At 54.1% G+C, this 21,071-nt stretch overlaps 1 protein-coding gene across 2 annotated transcripts in view; it reads right to left on the reverse strand.

Moving 5' to 3' along the window:
• Positions 1–9,325: 9,325 nt before the first annotated feature.
• KCNIP3 (potassium voltage-gated channel interacting protein 3) overlaps positions 9,326–21,071 on the reverse strand; it is an 80,470-nt gene continuing 68,724 nt past the window's right edge. For both annotated transcript variants that reach the window (XM_036074874.2, XM_036074875.2), the window contains 7 exons: positions 20,122–20,246; positions 19,603–19,672; positions 19,329–19,399; positions 13,665–13,772; positions 12,847–12,951; positions 12,112–12,174; positions 9,326–11,468 (listed from right to left, as the gene is read on the reverse strand). In XM_036074874.2, the coding sequence (XP_035930767.1) occupies positions 11,421–11,468; positions 12,112–12,174; positions 12,847–12,951; positions 13,665–13,772; positions 19,329–19,399; positions 19,603–19,672; positions 20,122–20,246 (590 nt within the window). In that variant the 3' untranslated portion in view covers positions 9,326–11,420. The remainder of the gene's footprint in view (positions 11,469–12,111; positions 12,175–12,846; positions 12,952–13,664; positions 13,773–19,328; positions 19,400–19,602; positions 19,673–20,121; positions 20,247–21,071) is intronic.

The raw sequence follows: 21,071 nt of genomic DNA on the forward strand, positions 1-21,071 counted from the left end.
TTTCCTGAAGCGAGAGGAGATATTTCAGAAGAGGGTTATATATAGACATGCTCCACACTCCTAGAACCTGGACCATGAGGATTCTCTTATCGGTGCTTTCCAGAGGCTCCATATAGCATCCCTATTTGCCATAAACTTCAATTATTAGCTGACTCCTACCCCAGCCACCGTCTAACTGCAAGGGCACCAGAGACCTCGCACAAGCATCACTGTGAGATGTAATAATGACCAAGGACTGCTATGCTGCAATAGCAGACCACAACAACCTCCTCTCTGCTTTCTGGCCCCCTCCAACTTGGTGTCCATGTTCCAGCCAGAGGGACATTTTCAGAACACTGACTTGACAGGCCACTCATCAGTGGCTTCCTGCTGCTCTCAGGCTATGCCCAAGCCTTCAGAGGACCTCCCCATTTTACCTCCATTTGCGCGCAGGATTCCGGGCTCCAAGCCCCATCAATCTAGCCCGATTCTGGGCAGTGCTGTCTCCCTCTCGTGTCACAGCCCTTTACCTGGCTCACTCCTACTCATCCTTCAGGTTCAGCTCACATGCCACCTCCCTCAGGAAGCCTCCTGAGGTCATGTGGCCTGTCCAAAGGTTCTCACGGAACAACAGACCTCACTTTTGTGGCTGTAGCACTGGTTGTAAATGTAAACTCTTGAGTGACTGACTTTATTAATGCCTTGTCTCCAGGAAATTATAGGCTCCACCAGGGAAGGGTTTGCAAATATTCTGCCATTTTATCCTCAGACCCCAGCACAGTGCTGGGTGTAAACAGTTGTTTGTTTTTTTCAATGATGAAAGAATGGTGAAGTATGGGCCCAGGGCTGGGATGGACGGGAGCTGGAGTGAAGATGCCTTCCACACCAGTCTCTTGATGCCTGTCCCACATACACAGGGGACACGGCCTGGGGTGGGGGGACACAAGTCAGAGACCACGGTCTCCTTCCTTTGGGCCCCATTTGCTCTGCCCAGGACAAAGTTCCACTTGGGACTGGGGAAGTTTGTCAACAAAGCAGGGAACTTGAGGATTTCACAATACTGGCTGGGCTGGCAGTTGGCTGTGGGGCACTGCCGGCCTGCTCTTTGGGGCTTTATTTTTAGTTTCTGGATGTTTTCCTGTATTTGGTAATTTCTCAAAACTGGGAAAAAGCACTGCCTGGCTTCATTTGCTCTGCCCCTGGGTCAGGACAGCCAGAAATGCTCAGGAAAGTAAAAGTGGAAGAAAGAGGGACCGGGCTGGGGCTGGGGTGTGTGTTCAGGCTAAGGCCCCCTACAGCGCAGGCCAGAGATGTTTCAAAGAGACTTTGACCCTGGTGCCGTGGGAAAGCTGGGCCCATGACCCAGCAGCCTCAGGGCCTTGACACGGGGCCCCACCCTGGGCTGTCTGCCCTGGCCTCCTTCCCTATAACCTTCAGTTCAGCGGCATTACTGACCACTCCCTGCCCCCATGTGCCCAGAGTGCCAGTACCATGGCTCCCGCTTGCAAGATGCCCACAATCTGGCAGGAGAGACAGCACCGGGCACGCTGACCGCGGACCCCCCTTCCTTCGGGGCCCGCTGGAGTCTGGAAAGCACGTTCACCACCCCACAGCTGAGCTTAACATTATGGCTCACAGCAATTGAGAATTTTTCAGGAAAAGTGCCAGTCAACCCAGTTCTAACTGACTTAAGGGGGTGGAGGGGGTGAGGAGAGGAATCCTATTAGGGGCTCATAAGCGAAGAGTCTATAGAGACTGGGAGGGGCCTGCTTAAAGTACAGTTTGATTTTTAGCTCAAGGGCCACCCCCTGCCCCCACTTGCCTTCCCCGGACCTTGCTTCCTCTCTCTTCATCCCTCAGTCAGGCCATCTTCTGCACAAGCTTCATTCCCACGGCTCCTGCAGGGACAAAGACGCAGGAAGAGCCCCAGCACTCACACGCCCCAGCTTCTGAGAGCAAGGCGGCAGCGTCTTTCCCAGCATGCCCAGCACATGTCTCCCTGGACCTCATTGGCTGTAATCGGGTCAGGTGCCCGCCCCTCAACCAATCACTGGCAGGGAAAGGCATTGCCTCGCTTGGCTTGGAGGTAGCGTGGCTGCCAAAGCTTTACCGAAGCTGGGGTTTCCTGCTGGAGGAACAGACAAAACAAAGAAGTACACGGCAGTTGTCAGGGAGCCCTGTTCTAAGGCTGATGGCCCTCGGCAGTCAGGACAGCCGTCGGAGCGACGTTTGTGGGTTGGACGGCCCCCTGACTGGTGCCACCGGCACCCAAGAGAAGGCTGCGCTCAGATCCCTTCCCCAGGGCCACACCGGGACTTCCTGTCAGGCCCCTTCTCTGGGACCTCTCAGCTCTGGCCAAGGCCTAATTAAACCCGTATCTTCCCCTTCAAGATATGTGCAATTTCTTGCATGAATGGTCGGGAGTGTGGGTGCAATGGATAGAGAGTTTCTTACAGATCCCCTCATCTTGGCCCTCTCTGCTTAGGGAAAGGTTATTCCTGGCCACGCCGTCTCCGGTTCTGCCCTACAGGCACCAGTCTCTGTGCAGATCGGACCCTGTCTATACCCCACCCTGTTCTCTAATCTCTGAACCCTGCAGAGCTCACTTTGCAGGCAGCTAGGTTCTGCACATTCTCTTCACAACAAGCTAGTTCAGACAAAGTCCATGTGATTATAGCTGGCCCATGTGAAACCAGAGATGACTGGCTCTGATACTCCCCTAACCCGAAAGGTTAGAGCTCATGTGAGTGGGCAAGGGGGCAGGGAGGGGGGCCCAGTACCCGCTTTGGGCTGGCAGGAGTGTCCATGGACTTGGGGGCTTGTCTGGGATGGAGAAGGTTAATGGGGCAATGCAAGGAACAAGGAACCAGTTCCAGGGTGACAGAACCCGGCTTGAGGAGGGCCTCGCACTAGCTCTCAAAGCTTTACTGACTCTGCAGCATAGCTCCTGTCTGGAATGTGTCAGGGAAGGCAGGACAGACCAGGGAAAAAAGGCTCCCAACCACTCTAAATGGACATCACAAATACTTATCCTGAGGAGGATCCCTCAGTTCCTCACTTTGAGGAACCTCACTGTTTCCTCTTGTTTTACTCACAATCTATGGGAAGTCCAGGTCCTCTGGCAATCCTCCTGGATGAGCTCTGTCCCCCTCCCCCTCACTCCATCCCGGCATGTGCCTCGTGGTAACTTCCCTCATGGTCTGAATCCCTGCCTGGGACTTTTTGCCTTCTGGGTCCCCACAGGACTTGAATTTCCCAAAGGCAGAGACTGTGGCTTATCCACGGTGGTCTCCTCACATTGCAGGCCACACCTGGTGTGTGGGAAGGTGTCTAAGAAATGTAGTATGAGGGCACCTGGGTGGCTCAGTCATTAAGCGTCTGCCTTCAGCTCAGGTCATGATCTCAGGGTCCTGGGATCGAGCCCCGCATTGGACTCCCTGCTCCACAGGGAGCCTGCTTCTCCCTCTCCCACTCCCCCTGCTTGTGTTCCCTCTCTTGCTGTGTCTCTCTCCGTCAAATAAATAAATAAAATCTTAAAAAAAAAAAAAAAAAGAAATGTAGAATGATGCCTCCCTTAGCGAAGACCAAGGAATTTGGAACTTGGCAGGGGCAGGGAAGAGGATTACTGGAGAGTCACTGCCTGGTGTGAAGGAGGAGGCAGAAAACCACCCAAAGCAGACACACAACCATCGGAAGCTCACAGAGGACAGACAGCTCTGCAACTTTGGGAGCCTCTGAGGCAGCTGTTACTGAGGGCTCCAGGGCACTGAGCAAAGGTTAATGACAGAAGAGTGCCGAGAGATTGCAAAAAGATCTCAGTCCCCACATGTGGTTGTAGGGGAGGGGGTGTTGTTTCAAAGTTTGCTTCTGTCAGGATCACACTCTCAGCTGTTTGAAGCCTGCTCTACACACGACTCCTTCCCATAGGATCTCTGACAGCCCAGATGTTTCTGCGACAAACTACTGTCTCCTGTCTGGCTTTCTAGACCCTAAAGAGTGTCATTGGGTTTTTCAAGCTTTTTTCAGGATTTTCAAAAGCCTCATGGGCAAGGCTAACTCGGGAACCCAAATGTTAACTTCCTTGCTATGGGCTGGAATTAAATCAGTTCCGTGTGGTAACAGTTATGCAGTCTGATGAGTAGTTATGTGTGTCCTGGTTAATAAAATAGGGACTAACAGTGTGTCCTCTCTCCCAGCACCCAGCTCGGCTGACTCTTCTGGAATTATTACTTGATCAAGTCCGTTTTCTGAAGAAAAAACACGTGGAGAATGAGGCAGAAATAGGAAAATGTCTTTGGGCTGTGAAAGAAATGACAAGTAGCTTCCCTCCCAAGTAGTTTCCTCCGGGAACCTGAGGGCAGGAAATCTGTGCGGAGGCCCATTTGCAGTGCGGTCACCCCCTGGTGGTCAATGGGGAGCACAGCACTTGTAACCACAAGCCAACGGGGTCTCCAATAAAATTGGAAGAGAAGCCATGCATCTTCTAAATCATAGGCTGGCCATTGCTCTGGAAAGCTGTGTAGCAGAACACGATGGGGAAGGGTATGGGCTCCTTACCCAGTGTCTCTGGGCCTCAATTTTCCCCTTCCCTGCAATAAAGGTAACAAGGAGGGGCCTCCTGGGTAGGCCCATGAGAGTGAATGAGACAAGCCTGGCCACAGGACCCTCTGCGCTTGCGCTGGGCCCTCTCTCCTGTCTGGGGCAGGTCAGTGTGACCACGCAGTGAGTGGTGGCAGGAGGATGGGGCACGTGGACAGCAGGTTGCCTGATGCGGCCTGATGGCACAGATTGTTCCTCCTTAGCCACCTGCTCCCCAAATAGGCTTTGGAAGTTACCAGGGAAACTGGGAACCATCACAGGTTTATATCCAATACCTGGAAACTCCTTTTGAAACATCTGTCCTTTCTCTGGCGGCTTATTGATATGAGCCACCCTTCTATAGAAAGGGGAGAAAACACATGAAAATTTCAGCGGGGTAAGAAGGAAGGATGTTCATATTTATCAAGAGGCTAGTAAATATTCATATTTAATCATTGTAACAATTCTATCAGAGGGTTGTTTTTTGGCTCATTTTACGGTGTGGAAACTAAGGCTCAGCAAGGTAAACTGATGTGCTTAGGATGAAACAGAAAGCTCCAGAACCAAAGCATGGGCCCTATGCCCTAAATGTCACAGGGCCTTAGAGGCGTAGCATGTCTGGAGGTTATGGAGCTGTGCAAGGACACAGGTCTTCTCTACCCTCAGGCAGGGTAGAGAGGAGCAGATTTCCATAAGAAGCCTCCCTCAACCTCCAGCACCCCCACCACCTTGGGCAGCTCCACCCCCTCTAGTCCAGACTTCTGTTGATTACTGGGGGGCGAGTCACTTCATCCTGGTCCACATAGCTGACTGGACCAGCCCCGACACCTGCCCGGTGGCAGCCAATCCATAGGCTGCTGATACCCAGCAGGAAGAGCGTTCTTCAGACCTCTGGGGACAGTGAGAGTGTGCTGTCCAGCGGGAAAGGGGCTTGGTAGCAGGAGGACACACTGCACACGCTAGGAAAGTATAGTCAGCGAGCAGCCAAGTTTCACAGAACCAGTGCCCGGAGCAGGGGAAGGGGCTTAAAGTTCCCTGCTCTCTGGGCTCTTCATGCTTCTTGCACCTCAGACCTTGAGATGAAATAAATCTCTCAGAATTTTCTTCAGTGTCTATTGATGGCAAACTCTCTCAAGTTATGTTTGTCTGAAAACATTTTTATGTTGCCCAGGCTACAGTTCCAGGTTGGCAGTTATTTTGAACAACCTGAAGATAACCCACTGTCTTTTAGCATCATTGTTACCAATGAGATGTCATTTGTCAGTTCGTTGCTCTTTCCTCTCTGGCTGGCTTGGTGATCTTTGTTTCTGGTGTTCTGCAGTTTCAGTATACTATGTCTTAGGTGACAGTCTCCTTTTATTTAGCCTGCTTGGGACTTGTTTGAATTTCTTAAATCAGTGTATTGGTGTCTGTAGTGATTAATCTTCTGTGTCCAGGTGCCCCTCAGGCTTGTCCAAACTATGGTGCCCAACACTAGTCTAAATGTCTCTGTGAAGGTATCTTGTGATGTGCTTACCATTACTAGTTAGAATCAGTAGACTTTAAGTAAAGCAGGTTACCCACCAGAATGTGGGTGGGCCTATTCCATCAGTTGAAGGCCTTAAGAGCAAAACAGGTTTCCTGGAAGAAGAAGGAATCCACCTCAAGACTGCCACAGAAATTTTGCCCCAGGTTCTACCCTGCTGGCAGACCCTGTGAATTTTGGACTCAAGATTGTAACTTCAACTCTTGCCTGAGTTTCCAGCCTGCCACCCTGCCCCGCATATTTCAGACTTGCCAGTCCTCGCAATCACGTGAGCAGATTCCTTAACACCCATCCCCTTTGGCCAGGAGAACCATGACAAAAACAGTGTTAAGTCAAGCCTGGAACTTCTTGGCCATTCCCGTTTTTTTTTTTTTTCAGGACTCCATTGAGATTTAAGGTTTACTTTCTCACTCTATTTTCTATGTTTATTTACCTCTATATAGTTTCTATTTCTTTATTACTCTGAGTTAGAATTTGAATAATTTCTCTAGATTGATTTCCAAGTCAATGATTTTGTCAGCTGGGCCTGATTTACTGCTAAACCCATTCCTTGAGTTTTAAATTTAGTCACTATATATATATATATATGTGTGTGTGTGTGTGTATATATATATATATATATATATATATATATATACACTTTTTTCCCCCAGAAGTTTTGATTCTTTTTTCAGATATGCTTAGGCATTCAGTATAGTGTTTTCAACATGCATTTTCAAGTTTGCCTTTTATTTCTATAAACATATTAAATATAGTCATTTACAGTTTTGTCTGCTAATTCCATTATCGGGAGCCCTCTGGGTCTGTAGATGCAGCCTGGTGTTTCTGCTAAATCTCACTTACGGTGTCGTGTGTCTTTGAATACTCAGTCATTGTTGACTGAAATCTGCTCATTTTCCTTCGACTTTACAGAGATCACTACCAATTAAATTCTCCATCATATTTTCTTGTGGATTTGGGCTGCAAACTCATAAAGTTCAGCTCATGCTTCCTAATATTTTTGAAGGTTTATTTATTTATTTTAGAGAGAGAGAACATGCGCACGTGCAGGGTGGGGGCAGAGGGAGAGGGAGAGAGAGAATCTCAAGCAGACTCCCTGCTCAGCTCGATCCCAGGACCCCAAGATCACGACCTGAGCCGAAATCAAGAGTCAGATGTTCAACTGACTGAGCCACCCAGGTGCCCCTCGTGCTTTCTAATTTTAGGGGTGAATCTTCCCAGTTTTACTGGGGGCTTGAGATAGTCTATTTTTCTTGCAGCCTCCTGGGAGAGAAGGTGGGAACGGCTGGGTTTGTTTCTATTTCACGCTCATTATCTCCAAGGGTGTAATTGGGGCTCCAGTTCTGTGGAGGAAGGATTTCTTGATAGACTTCTCACCTGGGTGGATCCTGGGCTTGATCTCTTATACCTTAGATTTTGGAAGGATGCGAAACCAAAGCTCAGCCAAGCTCACATGTTTCAAAAAGTCCTTTCAGGGCTCTGCTTACATCTCTGAATGTGGAAACATCCACTCAGTTCCTGGTCCAAGAATGCTTTACCTTTTGGTCAGTTCAATGATGTTTCTAAGAAGTTATTTATTCTAGATTTTTAGTTGTTTTCAGTGGAAGGAATAATCCAGTTACCTAGACACTCCATGTTATTGGAAACTGAGGTGCCTATATTTTTAAATGGTAAACCTCGCATTTCTGGGATAAAACCAAATCTGTCATGATATATTACATATATCATGTACATATAACATACATTGTTGAAATGAGTTTACTGATACTCTGATTTTTTTTACATCTTTGTTTTATAGTGGAGAATGTCCTGTAATTTTTCCTTCTTATCCTACCTGTGACTGATTTTTTTAAAACTCCTGGTAATACCACTCTTTAAAATGAGTTGGGAAGTGTTCCCTCCTTCTCTTCTACACCAACATCCAGAGAACAAGAGAGGATGGGACTTGTCCAAGGCCACATACGTTTTATGGCCCAGGTCAGGACTAATGTCTCCTGTCCCTGAACCCAGGGCTCCTTTGGACCCATCACTGCCACTCAGCCACACAGAAGGCATACCATACCCTGGTCACCTCCTCTGCACTGAGTGTCCAGGTCAGGAAGGTGCCAAGTGAATGAGTGGAAAACAGAAGTATAAATGGATGGATGATGGATGCATGGATGCATGGATGCATGGATGGATGGAAGGAGGATGGATGATGGATAGATGGAGGGAGGATGGATGATGGATGGATGACCATTCCCCACTCTGAGCTCTGTAGACCGTCATGAAGTGAGTCAGTGCTTACACCCAGCCTAGAGCCACCAGCTTAGCTCCACTCTTCAATGACTGGGAGGTCCCAAGATCTTTTAACCCAGCTTCCCCATCTGTGCCCTTTAGGCTGTGACCAGAGTAAACATGCTCAGCATGGTGGTCAGCCCATGGCAAATGCAGGATATCCCATCCAAGACAGCAAGATCAGGGCTTCGTTACCTGGACTGTGCCAAGGCCCTGGGGCTCAGGTGGAGAGGGGTCTTTGGAGTGTGTGGGGGTGGAAGTGGGTTCCTGTCACCTGTCCTCCCAACTACTGCTGTGATGGCCATCAGCCAAACCTGGTGACTCATGGAGGCTTGGGTCTGTGTTCACTGTGGAGGTGTCGTCACATGGCGTGGGGTCTGGTCCTTAAAGCACTGCAGGTCCCCCCCAGAACCTCCCTCCTCCCCATCCTTGAGTTGGGGAAAGCCCGTCCTCTCCTCCCTGCCAGGTTCTCACTTCTTGCTGCGCCCCTGGCATCATTCTCACTGAGTTTACACTTTTGAAAACAAAGCTGGGAGAGGAAGCTATCTTCAGGCCGATTCTGCTTCTGCCCTGTAACCTGCACCCTCCAGCCAAGGGGACACGGCAGAAACGACTTCTTGGAACTGGAAAAGAAAAATGGTCTGGGAATGAAATACAAATGGCACCTCAAGAAGTCACCCTGCCCCACCAGCTCTGCAGAGGCTGTGGGCCTGGAGCTTCTCGTAAAGGCTTCCCAACAGCGGGCCTCCCTTCCCGGCTCCACCTTCAGTGACATCACAGCGGGAGCCTGCAAGCGAGCGCAGCGGAGCGAGTGCCAGTGAGCGTGGACATTGGCAAATGCTACAATTCAGGGAATGTCAAACATTTACCAGCACAGCCCTGGGCAGGAGCCATGGCTAACAGCAGCAGGGATGGGAGGGGCTGGGCTGAAATCCAGAGTTGGGATAAAGCCAACAAGAGTCCCTCTTCTTTGCCAAGTTTATTTTATTAAAATATACAGGACTGAATATTGGTGGGCGCTGAGAACAGGAACCACCCTCCCAGGCTGCACCCAAGGGAGACGCTTCTGCCATGCAGACATGCGGCCAGTCTGCATCCCAGGGTGGGAGACAGACCCCTCCTGCTTGACGTGCAGCCAGTCTGGCCCCAGGCCAAGAGGGGCAGGGGCATGGTGGTGACCCTCTCCTATGGCTTCGGCCCCTCAGAAGCACAGCTACGCCAGCTGGGAGGGCTGGGCTGGGGATGGGGGTGGGCAGAGGGGGAGAAGATCCCTGAGCCAGGGAAAGCTGATACCCTCCTGGAGGAGGGAAGAAAGACCCGCCCCCCCCAGTCAAACTGGAGATGGGGTGTCAGTACAATTCCAAGGGAGAGGACCACCTGTGTGTGGGTGCCAAGGGGTCCCCGTGGCCAAACCAGGCCAATCTCCACGGCCTCCGCCATTCCCCCTTTCCTTTGAGGACCCTGCTCACCCCTGGGCCAGGCCTGAGCAGAGAGGGGGTGGCAGCCGGTGGAATGTATTATATGGGAATGTTCCTCAGGCCCACGCTACCTGGGACTGGGTTCCTTCTTGGGGAGGCCTGGGCAGATAAGAGCAGCCTCTCTCTCTTTCCTAGGGGTTTCTGTTGACCTACCACTCAGCCTCAGGCCCCTCAGCCCTCACTCTTGGCTCTGCCTTCAGGCTGACCTCAGCCTCCATCCCAGAGCAGAACCCAGACAAGGGGAGGCCCTACGATTTGTGCTTTTGAATGTTGGTGAGCTGGGCTGGGCTGGGCTGGGGATGGGCTTTGAGCCCGCATGGCTCTGAGGCACAGAACGGATCCCCATGCTTCTTCTCCAGAGCTCCCTGTATTGGAGGCCACCGTGACCCAGGCCTCAGCCCTCTAGGAGGGCCCGATCTTGGAAAAACAGAGTGTCCTTGGCTCCCTTTGTGGGCTGCAACCTGAGCTGCTCTGGGTGCTTGTGCTTTTTGTATGGGGCTGGGTGAGCCTGTGTATCGAGGGATGGCCACATTGCTCTAGGACCCTAACCAGAGAGTGGTGGGGGGGGGGCTCATCCAAGCTGGGGGCCAAGGGAGACAGGAGCTGACAAGAAAGGAGGGAGAAGCCCCTTCTCAGGCCTGCTCTGCCATCTGGGCTCCCAGGCTGCCAGTCCCTGATCCTTGTGACCTCTTCTTAGAACCTATTATGACCTTGGGGTTGAACGCCCTAGGCCAGAGGGGTATTCTGGCAGCCCCACCTACTTCATTCCCACTGAGCTAGGACTGAGGCAAGGGAAGGCTTCTTCCATTTCAGTGGACTTGGCAGACAGTTCCCCTAAGATTCTCCACCAAGAAACCCAATCCCTGAGCTTGAAAGGATGGAGAGAGTCCAGTGGCCCCTGGAGTGGCAGGCATCCTGGGACCCCAGGGAAGTGTTTCCAGGAAACAGCAGGCTGTCTCCATTACTACCTCTTTCCTTGTCCAAACTCTCTTGACCCCACTGCCCCGCAAGTGTCCTGTGGTGACGAGCTTTCTGGGAGTGTAGTCGGGTGGCAGGGGAATAGCTGGGGGACAAGAAGGCCAGAGCAGCCCCCACAACCTGGCCCATGTGTGGTGGGAAAGAAGGGTGATGGGAGGGAGGGGCGAGGGGACTCACACCAGCGGGGCCTTTGTTTTGGAGACTGGACCCTCTCCTGTAGGGGATCTCGAGTGCTCTCCTGGCAGCACCCCGTGGCCAGCAGCCTGCACACACGGCTCTTTCAGCACCCACTCCAGAGGCAGCCCCACTCCACTGCTGGCCGGGGGCTGGTCGGGGGCTGGCCGGGTAGTATAGCTCTCACCACCTGGATCCAGCTCCCAGCCGGACTCAGCCCCTCCCTGACCTCTGCACCCCCTCTACCAGCCCAAAGGAACGGGCTGTGTGTGTGTGTGTGTGTGTGTGTGTGTGTGTCTAGAGCAAACTGTTCACTTTTTGCAAATATATTAGAAAAAAGTTTCTCATGGAGGCTGCTCCTGCAGGATTGAGATTTCTCTGGGGGCAGAGGTGGTGGTGGCCACTCAAGGACCCCTCCCCACTAACATGTCCTAGATGACGTTCTCAAACAGCTGCATGGAGCTCATGATGTTCTCATCCTGTGTGGAGAGAGAAGGAGGAGAGGCCTGGTTAGACCCCGGGTGGGCAGGGCGGGGCCGTGCCCAGACTGATCCTACCTTGAGCAGATCCTTGCCAGGGACTCGGAACCCTGCAGTGACCCCTCTGTCTGTCTCCCCGGGTGAAGGGGCAGCTGGTCAGGCAGAGGCTCTCTTCAGCCCCGGAGCCTGACTGCAAGCGCATCTGGGGGCTGCTGACTCGCTGATGGACAAACTTCCCTGGCTGCACTCAGATGGAGGCCAGAGGCACCCGAGAGGCCGCTCTGGGACTGATGCAGATGGCTAAGCCCAGTGGAGGCACATGTCATGGCCCCCAAGGGTGCTCTGAAGAGGAAGGTCAACAGCAAGGCTGGGGGAGGCTCCAGGCGCCTTTCTCACAGTGTGGCCCCGTGCTGAGGGCCCCAGGGCCCAACCATCCTCCTGTTGGCCCACGTCTGCCCCTCTGATGTGAGGCATTAGAGGGCATCTGAAGGATGGTGTGCTCGTGGGCTGTGGGCTGGCAGGAGCAGGTGGCAAAGGGATGTGTTCAGACGAAGGTGTGAACATGGAGTCTGGAGGTCGGGAGGGGCTTGGGGACTGGCAGGGGCAGGACCCTGGGTGTCCTCAACTCCTGATGGCCACCTACCTTCTGACAGGTCTCCAGGAACTCATCCATGGTCACCACCCCATCCTGATTCCGGTCCATTTTCTGTAACCCAAGCCATGTCCTCAGTGAGTCTGTGGGTCCCCTCCATCCCAACCTGTCCCCTCTGTTCTCTACCCTGGATCCAGGCCATGTAAAGGGCCCTCCCCGGCTACCTCCGTGGCACAGCTGACCTCTCTGGCACCTCCCCGGTCTGCTCCCCACACCCAGCCACTGCCCAGCAGTTTTCTTGGGCTTACACTTCCCAGAATGCATCCCCATGCTCATCTGACCCCCTCACCTCCCCGACAGGCAGCCAGGGCAGATGGAGCAACCAAGGCACAGGATGGGCCGCCAGCAAATGGAAGGTGGAAACTTCAGCCCCTTTCGGCCTCGTGGACACAGAGCAAGGTCACCCCAACCCCACTCCTCTTGCACGGTTTTTCTGGAGGGGCTGAGAGAGCTCTTGGAAGGCACCAGAATGCTGGCCTGGGGTGTCAACTGCCCTGGAATCCACAAGCCCTGGCCTGCCCCGAGATAAGGCTCAGTGGATCGGGGAGTGGGGGTGATGTTTTAATTTGCTCCCCAGGATCCTGACAACCAGCCCAGTGGGGGATGCAAGGTTAACCTCCTCATGGGGGGAGGAGGGCTCAGAGAGGGGAGTCACTTGCCCAGGGTTGTCCTAAGAGGGGGAGCCCATCCCTCCTTCCCCTCAGGGTCCGGGGCTAGAGCTCTCACCTGGAAGAACCTCTCCACATGCTCCAGAGGCGCATCCTCCCGCAGGATAGGGTAGGTGTGGCGGCCCATCATGTCATAGATGGACTTCATAATGGCCAGCATCTCCTGGAGGGGGGCCGGAGTGGCTGGCGTGAGCTTTGCTGCAAGGACGTGGGACGTACCAGGGCCCAAGGGGAGGGGCTGCGTCGAAGGGGGGAGGGCACCTCCAAGGCAGCAGTGAGTGAGCAGGGGTGGCGCCCCAGCTGGACGGGGACGAGCTCACCCCCATCTAGTGCACTCAGCGCCAGCCTCTGACTCGCCAGAAGCTGGAGATCGCTTCTGATGTGCCCTCTCCAAAATTTGAACCTGTAGCAACTATTTCATATACAAAACAATGTTTGGGCTAAACAAAACCTAACTGTAGGCCAGTATGGCGAGGGCCCCCGCCTGCCCCCAGGGAGCACCCTGCCCCCTTGACTGGTGGGAGCCAAGGCCAACTCCTCCTACCCTCTGTCCCCAGCTTCTCCACCTGGGTCTCCCTCAGGACCTCCCTGTGAGAAAGAATGGCCTAAGAACATTTGTCGAACTAGATCAAGCTGTGTGGGGAGGGGCACACAACAAGCACCATGCTCCCTGCACACAGGTGTCCAGGACCGAGAGCCTGGACAGGGGGAGAGCCCCCAGGCTGCTGTCCCCTCCAGGGCGGAGCTGAGAGCCATGTCTCTGAGCAGGAAAGGGAGACAGGGCAGCCAGGGCAGCAGGGGAGCGGAGGAGAGAGGCTGGGAGTATGGCACAGCAGCGGGGGAGCGGGCCGGGCAGCCCCCCTCCCCGCCCTGTACCTCTTTGGTGATGTAGCCGTCCTTGTTGATGTCGTAGAGGTTAAAGGCCCACTTGAGCTTCTCGTGGACCGTTCCTCGCAGGAGGATGGAGAGGCCGACCACAAAGTCCTACAGAGGGAGGGGAGGGTGAGGAGTGACAGCCCAACGCCCAGATTTCATTTCCAGTTTGCTGTGTGGCTTCACACCTCTACAGGTGAGGAGGCTTCATTGCTGTGCCAGCAGATGCTGTCCGTTAGGTCAACACGGTGTGAGGGTATGCGTGTGCGTGCGTGCGTGCGCGTGCGTGTGAGCATGAGCATGTGCATGAGTGTGTGAGCATGTGTGTGCGCGCGTGTGAGCATGTGCACGAGTATGTGTGCATGTGAGCGCATGCATGAGCATGTGCACGAGTGTGTGAGCATGTGTATGCATGCATGTGTGAGCATGTGCACGAGTATGTGTGCATGTGAGCGCGTGCGTGAGCATGTGCACGAGTGTGAGCATGTGTGTGCGTGAGCATGTGCACGAGTGTGTGAGCATGTGAGCATGTGCACGAGTGTGTGAGCATGTGTGCGTGCGTGAGCATGTGCACGGTATGTCAGCATGTGTGTGCGTGCATTTGCGAGCTTGTGCGTGAGCATGTGCATGAGTGTGTGATCATGTGTGTGTGTGCGTGAGCATGTGCGTGCGTGAGCATGTGCATGTGTGCACGAGTGTGAGCATGTGTGCGCGTGTATGAGCATGTGCATGAGTGTGTGCGTGAGCATGTGTGTGCATGCACGTGAGCATGTGCACGAGTGTGAGCATGTGTGCATGTGCGTGTGTGCGCGTGCGAGCGTGTGTGTGTGTATGGCATGGTGGCTGGTACTGATCTTCTCAAATAAAGATATTCAAATACATGCTGTCTTAGACCCATTTAATACATGACTACTGATATAGAAGACCCAGGGTGCTCTTTTAATAAAGGGGGGGTGCTCTCCTTTTAGTTCACCAAGGATCTGCATTTCAGGTGCTTGAAAACTTATAGCTTAAAAGCTAAACTAACAGTGCTCAGCTCTGGGGTCACGACACGCCCATGTGCTGCAATCATTTCTGAGGTGTGCAGATAATTTATTATAATGTTACAAGACATGAATGTTCCAGCGGCTTCCCTGTGAAAACTCCAACTGCTCTAACAGTTGGTGGAAAGCCAGCCCTTTCTTCCATTTCCTGGAAGGCTTGCAGGGTGAGCCTTCCCTGCCCCATGGGGTCCTCCCAGGTTCTTCTGAAAGAAGGGAGCAGAGCAGGGCTGTCCTGGGACAGGGAGTGGAGGACGACAAACTACAGGGGGCCAGGCCGTGCACCAAGGGGTTTGGCTGCCCCTTGAACATCAGATTTTCTGGATCTGAGGAGGCCTGTACCTGAGAGAGGCTAAGGGAAACAGGGAAGCAGTCTGGAAGAAACAAAACTTATTCCAGGAGGAAAAAACTTAACAAAAATGACTAGAACTAGAGATTAGACATCTGTCACCCCCAAAATAAGAATAGGATGCTACGAAAGGGGAGTCATTGAGAATAAGAAAGAGCTCTTGGGAATTAAAAATAAGAAAGCAAAATGACAGATTCAAAAGAAGGTTTGGAAGAGCACGTGGAATCTTCCATAAAGTCGTGTGAAAAGGCAAAAAGCTGGAAAAGAGAAAAGAGGGCAACGAGAGAGGTCCACTCCAGAGGAACCACGGCTCGCGCACCAGGAATTCCAGGGGGAACCGGAGGAGATGGAGGAAAGCAGGCTGGAGAAGCAAGGAAGGACTTCCCAGGATGGGAGGCTGGGAGCATCCAGGTCCTGCCGAGGCCAAGCACAGCGCACGGAATGGCCCGCTGTGTTGCCTGCAAGCACCAGGTGCAAAAAGAGGATCCTACAAGCTTCCAGAGAGAGAAAAACACAACCAAACAGAACAAACGAAATCAGGCCCCGCACACAGGGTCAGGATTCCGCATGCTTTGCCTCTGGCAGCGACGCGAGGCCAAAAGCCACCGAAGTGCAGCCACCACCACTGGGAAGTGCAGCTCTGGTCCCATCCAGTGGATCAGGCGAGAGCAGGACCGCAATGAAGATGCCTCCAGACATCTAAAGCCTCAAAAGTTACCTCCCTGCTCATAGCTGTACCCCTGAAAAGGGAGAATAAAGCAAGGAAGAGGAAGATGAGGAATTCTGGAACCAGGAGACCCAACCCTGGGGGGAAAGAGGCTGGGGAGCGTCCCCAGGGAGATGCCTGTCTGGGCACTGGAGAAAGGCCTGGAGTTGAATTCATGATGAGATCACAGCCCCCAGGCAACTCAACAATCAGGACCACCGTTAACTGGTGGCAAAATAAGAATGTGTGCTGGGAAAGGAAAACATAATCAGTTCACCAGAAGGCTCAGCTGGGCATCAAAGTCACGCCATCAGAGTAAACCACAGTCCTTGTCTCACCTGAATCCTATTGTTCCAGAAAGCCAGGGGATATGGGAAAGGTGTGTGCGCCCGTGGGAGACCCAGCTCCTTGCCCCCCCACCCCAGCGGGCAGCCAGTAGTCTAGAACCGGGCAGCCGGGAAGGAGCACCACGTGTGCTACTGGGGACACGGAGGAAACAGTGGCAACGGGCTACAGCAGAAAGTGGCGGCCTCCTTGGGTGTGTGGGTGGGTGCTTCACGGCTGCTTTTCCAAAGCACACCCTGCTCGCAAAGTGCGCCGTGCATGTGTCAGTGAAGAAAATGAAAATGTTAAAGGAGAAACAGGTGATAGTTCCTATACGCCCAAGTTTGGGGAATCATCACTGAAGCTTGTGCATGATTTAGCGAACAGGTAGAGCCTCCCCGAAATCACGTCCCTGGGATCTGACAGGCTTTCCCAGTGGGAGGCAAAGGCGTGCAGTCCCACTCGAGGCCGCAGGGAATGGTGAGGCCCACACAGGGCCTCCCTTCTCATGTGGGCCATGGTGGGGGGCGCCAGCACCACACTCCGCCCCCCCCCACTATCTTGTCTTCAGAGACCCAGGCCTGCCGCCTCACAGCCCCCGAAGTCAGCCAGAACCAACCGAGGAATGTCTCCATTCCGTGTCCCTAAGTGTGTACGTAGAACAGTGGTGATGGTACTTGGCCAGAGATGGGTGGGAATGTCCCCCTGCGAGGCCACTGGCCCATCCTCCATAACCCACAGAGGACCCCATGTCCTGCCAACACACGTCCGAGTACTTGGCAGTTCTAAATTTCCAGCCCCACACAGCACAGTTTCATGTGCGACTGTCCCTAGCTGTAACCCCTGATCTTAACTCCGAGGCAAACGAAGTCCATCGCCTCCACAGCCCCTGCTCTGCGGCTGTGTCCCTGAGGCAGAGCCCGGGGAGCATGAGAGGCCCTGCCGTGGCACGGTGACGCAGGCCTGCGCTCCCGGGCTGAGACACCGCTGAGTGCACACCGGGGGCAGGCGCTCAGCCAGAGCGGGGGAGCATGACGGCGGGCCTGCACGCGTTCTCTCCGGTTACTGCCCTCACGTGGGGTTTGGCCAATGAATGACACAGGGAGGGGGCTACTGCAGAGCGAGCTCAGGGAGAGGCAGCCGCCCCTTCCTCCAGACACACAACCAGCCCTAACACTCCAAAAGAGCAGCAGCGTGCTGGCACAGCGAGTAGGTTGAATGAGAAAGGCCCCGGATGGCATGCAGGGTTCTGGTGCATCTATCTGCCGGCACATGGCCTGGGCCTGGGCCTGGGCCTGGGCCTGGGCCTGGGCTGGGCTGGGCTGGGCTGGGCTGGGCTGGGCTGGGCTCGGGGTGCCGAGACCAGGCTCCCTCCTGTGGGCACATCCCAGAGGACCCAAGACGAACAGCGCAGCAGGCAGACCCTGAGGTGGGATGGCTGCTCCCGCTTGGCAAAGATGAGGTTGGCTTGGGTGCTGTTTTGTTTTCTGGTACTCTTCTTGGTGAGGGTTAGGGAAGTTACAATATTTTACCACATCAAAAAACTTTAATATGTGTCTTGTATCTCAAGAATATACAACAAGGATTGGGATCATTATCAATATCAATAAGCTGACCTGACTTTCTGTTTTAAGGGCACATGGGAAGAGTCCATCTCAGGCGGGCCAAGAGTCACCCTCACCCCTTGGAGTCCTTCCTGCCATGGGGATCCCAACCCGTGGTGCACCCAGGATTGGGCTCTGCTGCCTGGAAGGTCCCTGGGGACATACGTGCCCTCCTCTCTTTCTGCAAAAGCTCTCCTACAGCAGAACACTGAAATCAAGTAGGTCCTCAAGATAAACATATGCATATGGAACCAGAGGAGCTGATTTCATGGCAAAGAAGCCCGCAGAAGGCCCGGGACGATGCCAGAGATGCCTGACCTTCTGAGCAGGCACCTAGCAGAGGGGCTTCGGAACCAGCGCCCCCAACTCAGCCACTGACAGAACACCCCACAAAGACCCGCCACCTACCACCTTAAAGGGACCACCAGACCCCTCCCTCAGGGGAGTGACAGCAAAGACCACAGGAGGGTGACAGAGACCCTCCTGACACCCACCGTGCACCGGGGCCCTGGTGAGCTGTCCCGTCAGCTGATTTCTGAACAAGAGAAAGTCTCTCACAGAGCCCCGGCTGGGTCCCTCACATGATTCCTCCTCACCCTTTAGTCCTGGAAATCTTAGGTGCCCCCTCAAGGATACACAGGAGCCTGGTCACAGGGGAGGACGATCAATTTTTCCTGTCAGCCTCTGTGGTGCTTGGGGTTTTACCGCGTGCAGGTATCACTGAAGACAGGACAGACGACGACACTGTGCTTCCACAGCACCAGCCCGAGCCTGCAGCCCGGGGCGGGCAGGGCCCCTGTGGTCACCGGGCAAGGCTGTGGCCTCGACGGCCTCCCCACCCCCCGCTCTGCCCTGTGTCACCGTGCAGGCTGGCTGCGGCACACAAATCAACCGAGCGGCATTACCCACGGGTTATTATTACACCCCGGCGCGTCCGGGGCTTCCTGAGCCCGGCCGGCTTGTTCGTCCGCTTTCCTGTCAGCTGCCCTTGGCACTGGAAGCCGAGCAGGGTGGTTATCGATCAGGCCAGGCTCTCAGCAAGGTTCTCCTCTCCAAAGAGGTTTCAGCTTTTCGCCTGCAGCTATTTTTAGGGGCCTGGGCTCCACAGACGGGGCCTCTCTCAAATGGTCCCGTGTGGCCAGCCGGCGTGGAGCCCACAGCTGGGCCAGCCCATGGAGCCCAGGCACGGCCCACCTAGGGGGCAGGTGTCGGAGGCGGGCGCCCCACGCTTCACTCGCCGCGCCCGCTCAGGCTAGGGATAAATTCTGGGGCTGGGTGCCTGAAATCCTGCCAGGAGCACAGACCCCTGGGTGAAGCCTTGCCCCCTTTTCAAATGCAATTTCACGTGGGGTTCCTACGGCCTCAGTGTACCTTAGCTCTCTTGGCTTGGTGCGGCTGGAATGGAAGAAAAGGCTGAGTGAGAAGAGGGTGGCCACATGGCCACATCACATTTCCCTAACTTCACAGGCGCAGGGCCAGCCGAGCACAGTCCGCTCCTTCCCTGGAGGACACACTGGACCATCTACACCCAGGATTGTGTCTGGGCCTCCGGAAGGCCCGAGACAGACACCAGGGCAGGGAGACCCCCCCCGGGGGGGGGGGCTACAGGGGCAGGGGATGTGGGAGGGGTCATCGGGGACCTACCTCAAAGCGGATGGCCCCATTCCCATCGGCGTCAAAGGCGTTGAAGAGGAAGTGTGCATAAGTGGTGGCATCTGGGGAGAGCAACGGTGAGCGCTGGGGGGTGTTGGGGCTCCCAGCCCTTCCAACAGGACAGAGGCAGCACCAGGCCTCTGGCAGGCAAAGGGTGGAGGCAAGGATCCCCTCCCCGTCAAAGTGACACCCACTGTTTGTAGAGCTGCCACAGGGGGGACGTGGGGATTTGGGGAAGAGCCAGGGGGCCTGGCCTCAGACTCACCTCCCTGAGGGAAGAACTGGGAGTAAATGAGTTTGAAGGTGTCTTCATCCACCAGGCCCGTGGGACACTCCTGCGGCAGGAAGTCACCCTTCAGTGACCTCAGTCATCCCCAGCCCCACACCCCAACTCCACAGGGCCTGGCCTCTCTCCTCCCTCTGGGGATACTGCTGCCTGAGATACTGCTGGGCTCTACTGAGCCCCCGAGCTGGGGAAAGCCTGGCGGTGGGGCAGGGTGATGCAGCAGGGGTAAGTGGTAAGTCCCTCCATTTGCTCCTCCCTTGTGCCAGCATTGGGAACACATAGAAAGGATGGTGCCTTCAGAATACTGATTCTGCGACCTGACCAACCCCAGACAGCTCTCCCACAAAACATAAGACCCATAAAGGCCCCTGGGATATTTGCTATGCCATGGAGAAGTTTCTAGAAGGTCTCTCTGGGCCAGGGTCCCGACTTCCTAGAGCCTGAGACAGGAGGGCTAGGTTGGTCAGGGCCTCTCCCGGAGGGATGGGTAGGACTCACGTTCTTGAAGCCCCTGTAGAGGGACTGTAGCTCCTTCTTGGTGAACTTGGTCTGTGCCTGCAGCTGGTCCAGTCCCTCCGGCTGGTGGCGCACTGTGGACAGCTCCAGCTCACTGTCGCTGCTATCTGGAAGGGGACACAGACCCAGGGAGGGTGGAACAAGTGCCCCTGTTCCTCCTCTTGCTCCAATGTGGGAACCAGGCCATGGGCTAAAGTAGGGGTGGAGGGACTCTCCTTACATGACTACCATGTATGGCCCCACAGGCTGTGCACTGCACAAATGGAATGGCTATGGTGGAATGACACACACTCAGGAGTTGTGCCTCATGGATGCTCTGCTGCTTTGCTCCTCACACAGAGTAGGCCCCCTCCACTTGCCTCATCTAGAGTGTGTCACCTTCTCAGCCACATGTGGGATGGGGGCTGGGAGCTGGTCTTATCCTAAAGAGGCACTGAACAAAGGGAGGTGGGAGGAAAAAAGACAGCAAGACAAACTCACAGGACCTCAGCCTTTGAGATCCAATTCCCGGATCACCTCCTCCATGCTGCCCTCCCTGATTTCCCCCAGGAATGTGGCGGTTGCCACTCTTGGCCCATCCAGCCTAACATGTTGCTGCTTGGCTGCATTTGGTGTGAGGGTGTCAGTCACATTTGGGTAGGAGGTCAGACCACAAGGGCCCATAGGGCAGGGACCAGACCTTTCTTTTAATAATAACACATCCAATAACAATAATATTTTAATAATACTTTAATAATAAACACATCCTTTAATAATAACTCATCCATGGTTAATTAACCACGTTAATTAACCATGGTTATCTTTGCTGGGGGGAAGTCAATTTCAGGTGATCTTTACTTTTTTTTATGATTTTTTTTTACATTTTTCTAATTTTTTTTTTTAAAGATTTTATTTATTTATTTGACAGAGAGAGATATAGCAAGAGAGGGAAC

This window comes from Halichoerus grypus, chromosome 10 (genome assembly GCF_964656455.1).
Source record: "Halichoerus grypus chromosome 10, mHalGry1.hap1.1, whole genome shotgun sequence".
Classification (NCBI taxonomy): domain Eukaryota; kingdom Metazoa; phylum Chordata; class Mammalia; order Carnivora; family Phocidae; genus Halichoerus; species Halichoerus grypus.